At 40.8% G+C, this 17,576-nt stretch overlaps 1 protein-coding gene across 2 annotated transcripts in view; it reads left to right on the top strand.

Moving 5' to 3' along the window:
* Positions 1-17,262, top strand: part of LOC141110625 (uncharacterized) — a 33,075-nt gene extending 15,813 nt beyond the window's left edge. The window contains exons 4-6 of one of the 2 annotated variants that reach the window (XM_073602070.1): positions 6,119-6,199; positions 12,892-13,044; positions 16,953-17,262. In XM_073602070.1, the coding sequence (XP_073458171.1) occupies positions 6,119-6,199; positions 12,892-13,044; positions 16,953-17,098 (380 nt within the window). In that variant the 3' untranslated portion in view covers positions 17,099-17,262. The remainder of the gene's footprint in view (positions 1-6,118; positions 6,200-12,891; positions 13,045-16,952) is intronic. The other variant, XM_073602071.1, reaches the window with a different exon arrangement.
* Positions 17,263-17,576: the final 314 nt, after the last annotated feature.

Raw genomic sequence — 17,576 nt, 5'->3', positions numbered from 1 at the left:
GCCCGATATGGGAAAATAAAATATATGTTGAACTTGCCAAGCTCCAACAAGGGCACAGATGGCGCTGCAGGGGTATCACACATATGTACCAAATTTTCAGTAATGGAACACTGTTATCGTTTAAGGATTTACAAGATAAATACTCTCTACCTACCAGTATGTTGTTTTACTATCTACAATTACAGCATGCAATTAAGGCACAAGGGGTTGCGACAGACTGGTCCCAGTCCCCCACACTGGTTTTTCATATAATGCAGGAGGCGTCAGAGACTAAGGGTATAATTTCACAATGCTATAACATGCTATTAGCATTATTGTTAGAGGGGTACCCCACAAAGGCGGCTGCTCAATGGGAGGCGGATGTGGGTCCCTTATCGGGGGAGGTGTGGGAAGAAGCTTTGCAAGAGATTAACACCTGCTCACTAAACGTGGCACAGAGGGTCTCCCAACTGTATATCCTATTGAGAGTACATTATACCCCTGTAAGGTTACATATAATGGGCAAAGCGCCAGACCCATTATGTGGCAGATGCAGGGCAGCGTCTGGGGACCTGATTCACCTCCTTTGGCAGTGCCCCAAACTCCATAGGTATTGGACAGAGGTCCTGGCTACACTAAATCAGGTGTTCCAGGCCAATGTCCCCCTAGATCCATTGTGTTGTTTACTGGGAGTTCTGGAGGGGGTGATCACGGAGGAGGTGACGAGGGTTGCTTTTGCACGTGCGCTGTTCCAGGCTAGAAAGGTAATACTGATGGGATGGAAGTCTGCTACGCCACCTAGTAGCAAAACATGGATACTAAATATGGGAAAAACGCTTATAATGGAAAAATATATATACCAGCACAGGGGTAGTCCTGGAAAATTTGACAGATTGTGGGCCCCGTGGTTGGATGTGCCGGGAATAAGCCCCATGGAATTGGTACAAATGAGGCTGCTAAGAAGTGTTTAAGATGTGACATGTAGTGGCCGAGAGTGTGTATTGGAGAATGGAGGAGGAAGATGTGTGGAGAATGGAGAATATATTGCCGGTTTAATCAGATGGGACATATAGTCCAAATGCTGCAGTTCTAAGATGTAAACTATAACACCTAATTGATAGCCATATTACTACGTGGAAAAAGAAATGTTGATTATGGTTCATATATATCTGTAATGTGTGTTTTTTCTTATGAGCAATAAAACCTTTTTTGATTTAAAAAAATATATATATATCGGCCCAAAAAAATCGGCATCTTATATCGGCCACTGCGATTTCTAAATATCGGCATCGGCCAGAGAAAAACCCATATCGGTCGACCTCTAGTTTCATTGTCTTCCTCCTATTTTTTGAAGCAAAAAAGAAGTGCAGTAATTCAGCAAGCAACTGTAAGTTTGAGTACTTAAAGCCCATTTTTGTCATTTTGGGTAGAGTAGGCAATTTTATTTGTCATCTGTGTGCCATTAGGATTTCCCTTCACTTCCTGTCCAGAAGACACAACAGGAAAATCTCTTTTTAAACAGTTGTCACCAAAACAGGCACCTTTATTGGATGATTTCACATTCTTTCCTGTTATGGTGGCAACATTTTGGATTTCCTCCACTTTCCAGCAACAACAGTCACTAAGATAAAAAAAGAAAGCACATCTCCACAATCTGGACCTTTCATCACTTTATGTAAAACTAAAATATTCATCATCTTCAAGGACGAAGTCTACATCACTACAGGGAAAGTGATGAATTGTTACCCATGAACTACTATGCTGAGCAGTTTATACAGATAAGTGCATGCAAAGGATTTTCAGTTTGAAGCTAGGTGAACCTAGATAGAGCTTTTTCAGTTGAATTAATCACTAGCAAGCAAGAGTATTAGCATTAGCCAGGTAGCCTGACCTAAAACAAGATTGCATCTAAAACTGAAGTTTAAAAGGTGCGCCAAACTGTTTTCCTATACAGTACCGTATTCCATCAACATCTACCACTGGAGGTTATAAGCTGAGGACAACTAGGTGAAGAAATACCAACAGACAGAAAGACATACCTGGGAACTTGCCATAGTCAAGCCAGCAATGTTGGCTTTTCTTGCCAGCTCATTACTGGCTGGGCTCAGTTCTCCAGCTCTCTGTAATGCTCAGCATCCGTTGACTGTAAACATTGTAGGTAGTGGTTGCTTGGATGCACAGATGCCAAACTCCAAGAGGTGGCAAGGTGCAGGCGGTTTTACATGGTATCCATCCAATAGTAGCCTGAGAGCAGGACATGTGTGCAGGACCAGGCAGGTGTCATTACACAAGGTCTGCCTGGAAGTTGAACTCCCCATACTGCTGTGCCAGAATAAGGCTTAATGCACACTGGTTTAAAAAGTTAAAAACTCACCTAAGCTGCATTTTTTCAACCAGTTTAGGTGGGTTTAGCAGCATTTGGTGATTGGGTGTTTATTTATTTCATTGGCTGGAATTGTAATTTATTCTGGCCATTGAAATGAATAAGTCCCTAGCAGTGTTTGGAGTTTTTTATGCCCAAAAGCTTGAAGAATCAGCAGAAGAATTGCATTCTGGAGAGGAGAATTTCACTGCCTCTAAATTCTGCTTCTCCTAAACTCTGGCAAAAGCCTATGTGTGCATGAACACCCCGTCATAAAAAAAAGGCAAAAGCTCCTATATTTGAATTTAGGAGCAGCAGTGTGTCCCAGGCTAAAGTGTTCGGGTTTGGCTTGAAGTAAAGGTGGCAATCCTAAGCCTGACCCACCTCTACGTGGTGCACCAGCCCAAAACCAACCAGATGAGACTGGCTCCACTCTGCAGCATTAATTCCCTCTACTACACTCTCCATGGAGCACTGAAAGCTCTGCTATGGCCTTCCCTGAACTGCAGCATAAAGGTGGGCCACCAGACCCACCTCTTTTTCCTTGTTTCATCTGCATCCTCAGTTTGCAGAGGTGTGGCCAAACATATTAAAAGTTCTGATGCCTAGTCTAAACCACATTGAAGTCAATAAGAGCTGAATCTGTCAAATCAATTTTCTCCAATTTAAGGATAATAGCCAGTGGATTGGCAAAAGAAGTGCATGGGGCACTGCCCCAGGGGACTTTCAGCATTGCAAATACCATTTTGCAGAGCAGTAACTTTAATATTGCTGAGAGTGCAACATTAAAAATGTCCCTAAACCCGACAGGCAAGTGATGCATTTGTGAAAAAAGTAATATAGCAAAACTGATATTTTTACGAAGGAAAAGAAAAAAAGCCATTACAATGTCGTTATTTTAAGCTTCCCTGCAAGCCTCCTTTGTTTTATAAATAATGTGTATGGGTTAAGAGTATAGGTGGAAGCTTGAGAATGGATGTCATCAGGGAGAATTTTCTGCTGGGCGAAGTTACATAGGGAAGTGGTCCCAATGCTTTGGTGCTCCCAAGGAGAAGAGGCAAGAGGGAAGATAACTAAAAGATGTATAATTGTGCTCTGCACTTAAATAACTGTTAAAGAATGTTTAACCTTTCATATGGCGTTCTACACTAAAGATTCTGATAGTATGGTCAGATGTTGGCACCAAGTTGTACCAGTCCCACTCCTTCTTTTGATTACAACACTCATTCAACTGCTTTTGTAGCCACCATATGTCTCCTGGTTAGAGGCCCACACACAAATTCCTAGCCCTATGACTAACACTTAATAAAGGAATGTCCACAAATGAATGCATTTTCAGCACTTTACTGCACCTTCACATCTTCACATTATTTCCCATGCCATTTCACATTTGATATACTATCAGAATCTTCAGAGCAGAATGCAATGTGAAAGGTTAAACATTCTTTAGCAGTTATTTGAGTGCAGAGCACAAGTACACATCTTTTAGCCATCTTCCCTACTGATGAAGAGTCATCGGTTGGTAGGACGCAGGTGGGCGGCAGGAACAGCTTTCTGCTTTGCTGACAATAGTACATATAGTTGCAGGAGAGAGCCATGCGGGCTGTGCTCCCTCTCTCCTCATAGAGTCGCACTGCATGGGAGTTAACACAGAGTAGCGATCAGATCGGGATCTGTCCGCGGCATCCTGGTTGAAAAACTCTGTTCTGGGGGGGGCAGGAGGCGGAGCCTAGCGGAGCAGACATGCATTGTTAGAGCTCCACACCGCTCAGGAGAGAAGAGAAGGACAAAGCGGAGCCTGCAGGCTCAAAAGGTATCCATTTGAACCTTTTTGCCCCAGGGAACAAACTGTGAAAGTTTGGGCAGGAAATATGGTACTGGGAGGAAACCGTGGCAGAAATAAAAATCACCTCACAAAGAGCTCACAGGCACTCACTGCAGCTGAAGCAGCTCCAGTCACCTCACAAGATACTGCATCAGGGCGCTCTCACAGACAGAAAATGTCACAGCAAGACTCTCCATTTGAGTCAGATACAGAACAAATCCTCTCACAAACTTCTCCACAAGCCTCCTCAGTAGCCCCAGTAATATTATTACAATTTGAAAAGATGCTTCATAAGGCTTTAAAACAAACCTCAGACCAAATAACAAAAAGCCTAACCAAAGAAATAAGAGAGCTGGGAAACCGCACCGCAGCCTTAGAAATAAAAATAGATGAAATTGAAATTACAACCCAAGAAAATATAACAGAATTGGAACAATTAAAAAAAGAGAATTTAATACTTCAAACTAAGCTCGAAGATTACGAAAATAGAGCCAGACGTTCAAACTTGCGCATAAGGGGAATACCTGAAACTGTGACAGACCTGCAATCTACTATTACTGCTCTATTACAAGAACTAAAGCCAGATATCCCTATTGAACGTTTAGAACTGGACAGAGTACACAGAGCCCTCACAGCCAAAAAGAAAGATGGACCCCCACGTGATATAATCACAAAATTTCATTATTACAGAACGAAAGAACAAATACTAATTGCTGCAAGAGAAAAAAAAGGAACTTAATTTTCAAGGACACAATTATCAAATTTTTGCTGACCTATCCCAACTTACTATTACTAAAAGACGATCCATGAAACCCCAACTAATGGAACTGCAACGCCACAACATTATGTATCAATGGGGCTTCCCCTTTTCAGTCAGATTTAACTACCAAGGTACAATTTACAGAAGCAGATCAGCAGATGAACTACAACAAACCCTTTTAAAACTAAATCTGACAGAACCCACAAGCAGCAACACTCCCACACACAGAAGAATGGCATCATTTTCACCTTCAGGCAGCACCCAGAAAATTTCAGAACAAAATGGGAATCATCATTCTCACAAAAGAGGCCGTTATGCCACATCATCCATGGACCAAGAAGATTCAATGGACTGACATCCTAATTCCTGATATCTCTTCATTTATTATACTAAGAGATGGTTCTCTATAAAAAACCTATATTTATAACTGAATGTAACTGCATTCTGATAGTCACACACTGTGTGGGATCATGTTACATTCCAGTTATATTTCTTATTACTTCTGATTCATATAGCCTTAGAATATATAAGTGAAATAAGGAAATTCTTGTTCAGTTATATATTATCAGGTAATAACAATAGATTTATTACTTTTTAGGACAAATATGTTCAATAATCCAGAAGTAATGGAAGCTTTTTCTTTCTTTTCTTAAAACAAATATATTATTACCTAACTAGTTCCTAGAATTATGTTTTTGTTTATTCTAATCTGAAGCAATACAACCTCAATTTTATGAGTTAACATATCTAAACAGTTACATATGAATAAAATATGTAATTGTTTACTCTAAAAGGGTTAAAATCCCAAAATAATTCAAACTATCTTCATCAATACCAAAGTTATTAACAGTACCTTTCTAACTGAATTATTTAGCCTAGGGCAAGACTAACCATATACAACCACCCTGGAATAAATAATTTCAACAAAAACTATATTCTGCACTCCAATTAATGAAACATCATTTTGATGTCTTTTGACATAGCACTTCTCTCCTGTAAGCGGAAGATCCGTGTACCCCCATTAGCCCTCCTCATTCTCCCAACCATATTATGTGGAAGTGTGACGAAGGCACTTATTCCCCTGAGAGAGATATTTATTCTCTTTCACGGGTAAATTGTGATTACTTGCAAAAAATAATTTATACAATGTATCATCTAATCTCATATGTTTTTTGTTTACTCTTTACTCCAGAATTCACTGGTTTCTTTTCTATCTATTCATCTCTTCAGTCCACACAGGTTGATCTGCTCAGTCAGCTCTGCATAACAAAAAGTAAGTCAAAACTATTTGATTTATTGCCATGGCACCACTGAATATACTTTCCCTGAATGTTCAGGGAATAAATGTCCCTCAAAAAAGGACCAAAGCCTTCCGTACTTTCCATAACAAGAAGGCTCACATAGTATGCCTCCAAGAAACACACTTCACCAAAGATTCTACTCCAAAATATATTTCTCCTTTTTATCAACAAATTTACACGGCTTCTGCCTGTACCAAGCAAAGGGGAACTCTAATTGCATTTCACCGATCCACACCATTCACCTTATCATCAGAAATTAAAGACCCAGAAGGTAGATACCTGATACTCATGGGTTATATAATGGATACAGCAATCACGGTGATTTCCTACTACGCTCCTAACAAACAACCTACACCATTCCTCTCACATATATTACAAGTGATTAATACACACAAAATAGGAACAGTGATAATGTGTGGGGATTCGAACCAGGTCCTCCTCCCATTTCTAGATAAATCACCTTTTACACCATCCAAAATAACCTCTAGATTACCTTTTTCTCAACTTCTTTCCAAACACAATCTGGTAGATTCATGGAGAGAAAGTAACCCAATGAAAAAGAAATTCACTTATTTCTCGCACCCTCATCAAACCTTCACCAGAATAGATCATATTTTTCTAACAATAGGAATGATACCAGAAATTATTGCATCAGATATAATTCCGATTCTGTGGTCTGACCATAATGCAGTATACACTACTATAGCCTCAGCCATACCAAAAGCGCATGACCCAACGTGGTACTTACCGGACATAATGCTCAAACACCCACTACATCAGATGGCCATTGAACAAGCTTTAAAGGAATACATATCAATTAATAATACAACAGACATCTCCCCAATAACACTGTGGGAAGCTCATAAGCCTGTCTTGCGTGGTACAATACAAAGACAAATGGCACTATTTAAACGGGAACGCAAAAATCTAGCAAAAAAACTAGAACTCAATTTTAATGCAGCCTACATATCATTTCAAGATAATCCATCTCAGAGTACAAAATCTCATCTGGAAAAATCTAGATTGGAATATGATCTATTTCTCACTGAGTCAGTTGATAAATCCCTCAAACGCTCCAAACACAATTTCTACATGAATACAAACAAACCAGGTACATATTTGGCTCGGGCATTAAATTCAACTAACAAATCTTTCAAACCAATACATTTGAAATTATCAAAAAATGTTTACACTTGTAATCCAGTTAAAATAGTCCATAAATTTCACTCACATCTCGCAACTTTATACAAGACAAACAATGAATTTAATCCTACAGAAGCTGAATCCTTCTTCTCAAAAATAACCTTACCTGAGTTATCTCAGAATCAAAAAAGCAGTTTGGATGAGCCTATAACTATAGATGAAGTTGCTAACGCCATAAAAGACCTAAAACTTAACAAAAGACCAGGCCCAGACGGCTACTCAGCTTTATACTATAAAACATTCTCAGAAATACTCTCTCCCATTCTCAGTGAAACTTTTAACAAACTTCTAGATGGACATTCTTTTCGGCAAGAAACACTAATGGCAATTGTTTGTATGATCCCAAAACCCCTTTCTGATGATACTTCCTGTGTGAATTATCGGCCTATCTCTCTGTTAAACCTCGATATTAAATTATTAGCAAAAATAATAGCAAAACACCTCAATAGCATTATAGGAAAATTAATACATAGAGATCAAGTAGGCTTCATGCCAAATAGACAGGCAGGCGATAATATACGCAGGGCAGTGTTATTGGCACATATTGCTAAAAAACGGAAAATCCCTTTATGTTTTCTATCTCTCGATATTAAGAGGGCATTTGACACAGTATCCTGGCAATATATGCAATATTCATTACAAAAATGGGGTTTTGGACCCCACTTTTTAACATGGATCAAAGCATTATATAATAAACCCAAAGCCTATATAAAATATGCTGGATACAAATCTGAAGCCTTTAATATCGAAAGAGGTACCCGACAGGGTTGCCCATTATCTCCCTTATTATTTGCCCTTATACTCGAACCCATGGCCCAATACATCAGAACAAACCAAACTATAACTGGCATTGAAGTAGGAGGTATTACACACAAATTATGTATATTTGCAGACGATATATTACTTTTTCTATCATCACCACAGGTCTCTGGTCCTAACTTAATACCAGCTCTTGATGGATTTGCAGCCCTATCCGGCCTTATGATTAATCCTAAGAAATGCCTAGTGCTTAATATTTCACTCACAAACATGGAATTGATCCCGGCTAGGGCTGCACTCCCATTCACATGGGCAGAAAAATCAATCCCATATCTTGGAATTCATTTAACAGCATCTCATTCTGACTTATTCTCAACCAATTATCCTCCTGTATTAAGACAGATCACAAATCTAATAAAACAATGGTCGCAACTTCCTTTATCCTGGATAGGGAAGATTAATGCAATCAAAATGACTATTCTACCCAAATTGCTTTATCTATTCAGAGTCCTCCCTATTCCAATTCCTTCCTATTTTTTGAGAATAGTACAAAAAAGAGCAACTTCATTTATATGGGGCTCTTCTAAACCACGTATACCCATACAGACACTAAATCTTCCCAAAAATAAAGGAGGCCTGGGATACCCTAATTTTACTAACTACTACAGAGCAGCACATTTGGCCAGTCTGTCCAAATACCATGCAAAACAGGAAATCCCATTATGGGTATTTATAGAGGCTTCAGAAAATGACCCTCTATTAATATCAAATTTATTATGGCTTGATCCTAAAGACCGCTTTAAAATTCATAATCCCATAACTAAACACTTCTTATCTCTCTGGGATAAACTAAAAACCAAATATCAGTTACAATCTCCACACAATCCTCTCCTTTCTTTTATCAGAAATCCGGCCTTTTATCCGGCATGGATCTACCCAAATTCTTTTAAAGCTTGGACAACATCAGGCATTCAGACACTAAATGACTTCATAGCATCTAAATCATTCCTTTCATTCCCATCGCTTAGAGAAAAATATGATCTACCAAACTCTGAAATATTTAGATATCTCCAAATCAAAAATTTCTATACACCATTCCTAAAGGGGGATACACCATTATCCCAATTATCCATTTTTGAATCAATCTGTACAAAAGATCCATTTGCTAAAGGTACAATTTCATCACTTTATAATCAATTATATGGAGTAGCAAATCTTAATAGGCCCTCTTACGTTCAGAGGTGGGAGGAGGACCTGGGACGAACTTTAGAAGACACGGACTGGTCTAACATATGGCTCACATCTAAGTCATCTTCACCCAACATCTTAGCACTGGAGACAAATTATAAAGTCCTAACTCGCTGGTACCTTGTACCCGCTAGAGTGGCAAAATATTCACCTAATACCTCAACTCTTTGTTTTTGAGGATGCCCAGAAATAGGCACATATTTACACATATGGTGGACGTGCCCAGTAATCCAAACCTTCTGGAAGGAAGTCTTTGTGATTGCATCTAAAATATTTAAAAAAATAATACAACCAGATCCATATTTAACTTTACTTAATCTAAAACCGGAATGGTTAACACTCTCTCAATTCAAACTTATGATCCAACTAATAACGGCTGCAAAACAAACAGTGGCCAAGGCATGGAAATCTCCTACATTGGTACTAGCAGAAACAATTCACAGAATGAATAATACAATGTCCCATGCTAAGATGGTAGCCATCGATCAAAATCAAATTCCAAAATTTGAAAAACTTTGGCATCCTTGGATAAAACAACAGTTCCTGTCAAACTTCAATGACTCTGTCCTGTTGCCATGGTAACAGATTAAATGACCTACAGAGACACCCATTCTAAGGCTTCAAAGAGAACTAAAAAGAATAATAAACTGACGAGCGGGACAACCTTGTGGACCATACCTCTACCTTTCAACCCTTTTTCTTCTTTCTCTTTCCTTTTCTTCACCTTACGATTAAAGCTCATTATCAGAATTTATTTGACCTATATACACTCTACTTGTAAACAATATGTATAGTAGGTATAAATCATTTAAATACCTACAAAAGTAACTAAGGAAATTATATATATCTTTAATTTAGGTTTACGTGAACCCAATGTTTAATATTTGAAATTTCATGATATTTACCTATATAAACCCTACTGTAAAACAATGAGCTTACTTTATAGATCCTTGTAAACTTACTTTATGTATCTTTATAATATTGTATACTCAATAAACTTCTTTTGACAAGGAAAAACCCTGATCTATACCACCTCACCTGGAAATTCAGCCCGCAAAGGGCCCCTTAGCTCATCTCAGTGTAGGTCTATATCTTGGCATTACCAGGGAGGGATTTCTCTAAAAGGGAGCTAACACCTGCTTATAACTTTTCCCTTACCATACCAAAATTGCAACAGAGTCATCTAATGGTAGATAAGCAAACTGCATCTGCTACCAAATGAGGTGGGGCCCACACCCCCAAATACATACCAGATTCCTATCAAGGGTGTGTATCATACAGAAAGTAGGTAACACATAGACAACAACTGTACAACCACAAATGACCTTCGTCTGACAGAGCTAATCCCCCACCCCAAAAATTCCTCCTCCTACAGAGTGGCAGAGAAAGAGGCTGTTGCAGATGAGCAGCTATAACTAGACAAGGAGTGGAGAAGTCCAATGCCGCTAGAATTGTATGGCTGTGTAAATCCCCTCACCTCCTCCTCTGATATTATATGGATGTGCAGGGCAGTGGCAGCTGGTGACATTTTAGGATGTTGGGGCGCCAGACCGCCCCCTCCTTTTTGACCCCTCCCACTTATAAGCCCCACCCCTATAGCATCCACCCACTCCGTCCCCTGTATTCCACTTGCTTCCACCTATAGTGTCAGAAGTATACAGCTCAGCATCACATGACAAAGTATACAGCCCCAGAATCACAGGACAGAGTATACAGCCCAGACTCACAGCAGAGTATACAGCCCCAGAATCACAGCAGAGTATACAGCCCAGAATCACAGCAGAGTATACAGCCCAGAATCACAGCAGAGTATACAGCCCAGAATCACAGCAGAGTAAACAGCCCAGACTCACAGCAGAGTAAACAGCCCAGACTCATAGCAGAGTATACAGCCTAAACTCACAGCAGAGTATACAGCCCAGAATCACAGCATACTGATCATCACTGTTCACATCATTGATTATCATCACATTGCATCACTGATCATCATCTCATTACTGATCACCAATGATCACATCATCAATGAACATCACATTGCTGGAACACAGTGTGCCCTTGTACACCTTGTGCCCCCTAGAGTCCATGAGGTTATATCTATACAGGCTCTTATGTGACAGCCCAATAACCTGTAGTACATAGACAGGACTGTAATCACCACAGGCACTGTCTCCCTATCAGAGGACTTGTCTGCTAATGCTGGGCTGAGTCAGTTGCTGGGACAAGGACTTTGGGGGAGTCCTGAGTCAGAACTGTCCAGCACCCTGTCACCCTTCTTCATGTCCAGCAACTCAGGGACATCCTGCAAGGCTAGCCTGCCAACCATAGCTGCCCATGCTCCAGGCTGGGATGGAAGTGTCAGTGTAGAGAGGAGGGAGGGCTGTGAATAAAAAGCTCAGTTCGGGACGCGCATTCCACTGAGCTGCTGACATCACGTCCGGTTTATCACTGGCCAGGGAAACCGGAAGTGATATCGTAACTTGAAGGGAAAGCACCGCCCATGTCCTAGGGTGGTGCCAAACAAGAACAATGCACCCATAGTGATACTACGGGCGGAAGTATTCCGGCGCAATGGATTGCGCCACAAGGCAGGTCAAAACCCTGCAAATGAAGCGTCTTGTCTGCAATCTTGTGATTGCATAGACGTTGCACTTCCCATAGTGCACTTAAGGACATTTTTTTTTTTAAAGGGCCTTTTTTAAAAATTATTTATTTACTTATTTTGTGACTGCCTGGGGGGGGGGAATGTGTGTCACCCGTGCGCCCCTATGGACGGGCAGCCACTGGTGCAGGGCAGAGAGGGTTCTGTGTAAGCCACCAGAAAAGATGCTGCTCTGTCACTTGTGAACACAGAAACCGGTAGAGGAAGAGATTATTGCAGAAAACTTCCTCTACTGGCTTCTGTGTTTGAAAGTGACAGCAGTTAAAGGTGAGCACAGGGCCAGTCTCGGAAGTTCTGCCTACGAAATATAATATATATATATATATATATATATATATATATATATACACACACACACACACACACACACACACACACACACACACACACACACACACACACACTATTTTACCAAAAGTATTGGGACACCTGCCTTTACACGCACATCAATTTTAATGGCATCCCAGTCTTAGTCTATAGAATTCAATTTTGAGTTGGCCCACCTTTTGTAGCTATACCTATCTTGGATGGCTGTCTACAAGGTTTAGTAGTGTGTCTATGGAAACGTTTGACCATTCTTCCAGAAGCACATTTGTGAGGTCAGGCACTGATGTGGATGAGAAGGCCTGGCTCGCAGTCTCCGTTTTAATTCATCCCAAAAGTGTTCTATCGGGTTGAGGTGAGAACTCTGTGCAGGTCAACTTCCTCCACCCAAAACTCACTTGGAAAGTTCCCAGTTATGTACATAGATAGATAGATAGATAGCAAATGTATTCATTTATTTTCATTTTCCAGAACAATGTCATGATAAAATGCCACTAAACAACTTCATGTGTCCAAGCTGCTATGTGAATACATCTACTGATGGCTGCAAAAGCAATGGAACGGTATTGTGCCGTGGGAACGAATTTGAGTGTTTGACGTATAGGTCACTTATTCAGCTGTCCGGTATGTATCTATCGCAATTATGATTCTATTGTGATTACCACATAAATAGTATCGCACAACATTTTTGTAAATATTTTATTACATCTTTTCATGTGATAACACTGAAGAAATGACACTTTGCTGCAATGTAAAGTAGTGAGTATACAGCTTGTATAACAGTGTAAATTTGCTGTCCCCTCAAAATAACTCAACACACAGCTATTAACCACTTGCTTACAGGGCACTTAAACCCCCCTCCTATCCAGACCAATTTTCAGCTTTCAGCGCTGATGCACTTTGAATGACAATTGCGCGCTCATACAACACTGTACCCAAATGAAATTTTTATCATTTTTTCACCACAAATAAAGCTTTCTTTTGGTGGTATTTGATCACCTCTGCAGTTTTTATTTTTTGTTAAAAAAATGTAAAAAACTGAATTTAAAAAAAAAAAAAAATTTATTTTTTTATATTTTGTTATAAAAAATTTAAAACGGGTCATTTTTCTCCTTCATTGATGTACGCTGATGAGGCGGCAGTGATGGGCACTGATAGGCGGCAGTGATGGGCACTGATGGGTGGCAGTGATGGGCACTGATGGGTGGCAGTGATGGGCAACACTGCCAGGTGGCAATGATTGACACTACAGATGGACATTGATAGGTGGCACTTGTGGGACCGGTGGGACCGGCCCCTTACTCGGATTGGTGATCAGCCGAGTCTCAGTCACTCGGTGATTACAGCGCGCTCCCTGCAGGGCGCGCGCAGGGAGTGTGCACGGGGAGGCCGTCATATGACGGCGTCCCGGGAATTCAGGTCATTCGGCCATAGAGCGGATGTGTAATGGTTAATGTCTAAACCGCTGGCAACAAAAGTGAGTACACCAAGTGAAAATGTCCAAATTGGGCCCAAGTAGCCATGTTTCCTCCCCGATGTCATGTGACTCGTTAGTGTTACAAGGTCCCAGGTGTGAATGGGGAGCAGGTGTGTTAAATTTGGTGTCATTGCTCTCACTCTCTCATACTGGTCACTGGAAGTTCAACGTGGCACCTCATGGCAAAGAACTCAGAGGATCTGAAAAAAAGAATGTTCTTTCTACATAAAGATGGCCTAGGCTATAGGAAGATTGCCAAGACCCTGAAAATGAGCTGCAGCATGGTGGCCAAGACCATACAGTGGTTTAACAGGACAGGTTCCACTCAGAACAGGCCTCGCCATGGTCGACCAAAGAAGTTGAGTGCACGTCCTCAGCGTCATATCCAGAGGTTGTCTTTGGGAAATAGACGTATGAGTGCTGCCAGCAAAGCTGCAGAGTTTGAAGGGGTGGGGGGGTCAGCCTGTGAGTGCTCAGACCATACGTCGCACACTGCATCAAATTGGTCTGCATGGCTGTTGTCCCAGAAGGAAGCCTCTCCTAAAGATGATGCACAAGAAAGCCCACACAAAAAATTGCTGAAGACAAGTAGACTAAGGACATGGATTATGGAACCTTGACCTGTGGTCTGATGAGACCAAGATAAACTTATTTGGTTCAGATGGTGTCAATCGTGTGTGGCGGCAACCAGGTGAGGAGTACAGAGATAAGTGTCTTGCCTACAGTCAAGCATGGTGGTGGGAGTGTCATGGTCTGGGGCTGGATGAGTACTGCCGCCACTGGGGAGCTACAGTTCCTTGGGGGAACCATGAATGCCAACATGTACTGTGCCATTAATGTCTAAACCACTGGAAACCAAAGTGAGTACACCACTAAGTGAAAATGGGCCAAATTTGCAATTTTCCCTCCCTAGAGTCATGTGACTTGTTAGTGTTACAAGGTCTCTGGTGTGAATGAGGAGCAGGTGTGTTAAGGTTGGTGTTATCGCTCTCAATCTCACATACTGGTCACTGAAAGTTCAACGTGGCACCTCATGGAAAAGAACTCTGAGGATTTGAAAAATAGAATTGTTGCTCAACATAAAGATGGCCTAAGTCTATAACAAGATTGCCAAGACCCTGAAACTGAGCTGCAGCACTGGACCAAGACCATACAGCAGTTTAACAGGACAGGTTCCACTCAGAACAGGCCTCGCCACAATCGACCAAAGAAGTTGAGTGCATGTGCTCAGTGTCATATCCAGAGGTTGTCTTTGGGAAATAGACGTATGAGTGCTCCCAGCATTGCTGCAGAGGTTGAAAGGGTGGGGGTCAGCCTGTCAGTGCTTAGACCATACGCCGCACACTGCATTAAATTGGTCTCTATGGCTGTCATCCCAGAAGGAAGCCTCTTCTAAAGATAATGCACAAGAAATCCTGTAGTTTGCTGAAGACAAGCAGACTAAGGGCATGGATTACTGGAACAATGTCATGTGGTCTGATGAGACCAAGATAAATGTATTTGATTCAGATGGTGTTAAGCGTGTGTGGCGGCAACCAGGTGAGGAGTACAAAGACAAGTGTGTCTTGCCTACAGTCAAGCATGTTATGGTCTGGGGCTGCATGAGTGGTGCCAGCACTGGGGAGCTTCAGTTCATTGAGGGAACCATGAATGCCAACATGTACTGTGACATACTAAAGCTAAGCATGATCCCCTCCCTTCGGAGACTGGGCCGCAGGGCAGTATTCCAACATGGTAACAACCCCAAACACACCTCCAAGACTATCACTGCCTTGCTAAAGAAGCTGAGGGTAAAGGTGATGGACTGGCCAAGCATGTTTCCAGACCTGAACCCTATTGAACATCTGTGGGGCATCCTTAAATGGAAGGTGGAGGAGCGCAAGGTCTCTAACATCCACCAGCTCCGTGATGTCCTCATGGAGGAGTGGAAGAGGACTCCATTGGCAACCTGTGAAACTCTGGTGAACTCCAGGCCCAAGAGGGTTAAGGCAGTGCTGGAAAATAATGGTGGCCACACAATATATTGACACTTTGGGCCCCATTTGGACATTTTCACTTAGGGGTGTACTCACTTTTGTTGCCAGCGGTTTAGACATTAATGGCATGTTGAGTTATTTTGAGGGCACAGAAAATTTACACTGTTATACAAGCTGTATGCTCACTACTTTACATTGTAGCAAAGTGTAATTTCTTCAGTGTTGTCACATGAAAAGATATAATAAAATATTTACAAAAATGTGAGGGGTGTACTCACTTTTGTGAGATACTTTATATGGAGCGATGTACTCCTTGCCATACATTTTGATTCACTTTAAGGTTCATTGACCATAAGAATGGTATAAGGCTCCAAAGATCCCCTTTACTTTAAGGTGCAACACAGAGTTCCTTTGCCTACTTAAATGAAATAAATATTAAATGAACCCTGTATATAGTTTAGACTGCATATGTACAATATTTTACATAGAAACTACATTTTTTTTAAAAATCAAGCAATCAAGAACACATTTTTACTATCAAACAAATGAGCCTTCCCTTTTCATCCTCTTTTATCCCTATCTGGATTTTAGAATTATACATACTGTATGTGATAGGAAAAGGGAATGATCTCTCCTGTCTCCTCTGTCTCAAGTCACTTGAACCGTCCAATCATGTAAGGAATTCCCCATGTTTTAGAGGTACAAATCCCTCCAAAGTAATAATTTCTAGTGGGTTAATTCACGATATATTGTTTCACCCAATGAAGAGTCCATCAGTCAGATCTCCTTACTATAATTTAAGGATCTGTCCCTGCCCACCTTGATGTAGTTCCAGCTTGGAACAACCAAATCCTAAAACAAAAATGAAAAATATTGCAGCTTACTAATCCTTAGATGTGGTGGTTGCATTATTTTCCCTTTTTCAGGGGTTTTCTCCTATTTTTACCTGGGGATCCTTCAAGTAACAAATTACCTGTCTTAGGGTGACAAGGTTCAGAGCAAATCAAGTTTAGCAACATTATTCACTGTACCCTATTTAGAGGTATTTGGTAAAAATAAAATCTTATCTTAATTTGCAGATGGTAAGAAAGTACCAATGTCGATGCAAGGCTGCGTTACAGAAGGTGGTTGTAAAATAGGGCTTGGAGTTGCAGTCGGAGCAAAGCAATTAGAAGCAATAGAGAAGACGTGTACCCCTGCAATACCTGTTGTTCCTGCTAAATAACCAAATCAGCTGCAAGCCGTGCTTGATTCTTTGTTAGGACTTTGATGCATGTGTAAAACGTCATAAGCTTTGGTTGCTTTAGAAACAATGACAACTTAAAACAGCATTGAGATGTATCAAACAGTAGATGTGCTAAATGCATGTTAATAAAATCTTTAACTCATCATCAGTGTTACTTTGTTTTTTCAAAGAGAATTTGCATTTGTCATTATTACACACAGTAATTGGTATATGCAATACACTGCACAATGCCATTGCCTTAATGATGTGTCATGAAGAATTAATTCCCGCAGTAGCTTTTCTCAACCTTTTTTCCTTGGAGGAACCAGGTCTCCAGGAATATTGATGAGGGGACACACTGGACATCTTTGCTGCCATTGTGCTATATACTGGGTGTTCAGTGCACCCCTGTGCCTTTGAGGATTGGGCTACCTCCAGACCCATCTGCCCTCTATCTATCCATTAGAATATGTAAAAA

Source organism: Aquarana catesbeiana, linkage group LG10 (assembly GCF_042186555.1).
Source record: "Aquarana catesbeiana isolate 2022-GZ linkage group LG10, ASM4218655v1, whole genome shotgun sequence".
In the NCBI taxonomy this organism is placed as follows: domain Eukaryota; kingdom Metazoa; phylum Chordata; class Amphibia; order Anura; family Ranidae; genus Aquarana; species Aquarana catesbeiana.
The sequence above is the reverse complement of the archived record's forward strand: the minus strand, read 5'-3'. Positions and strand labels throughout refer to the sequence as shown.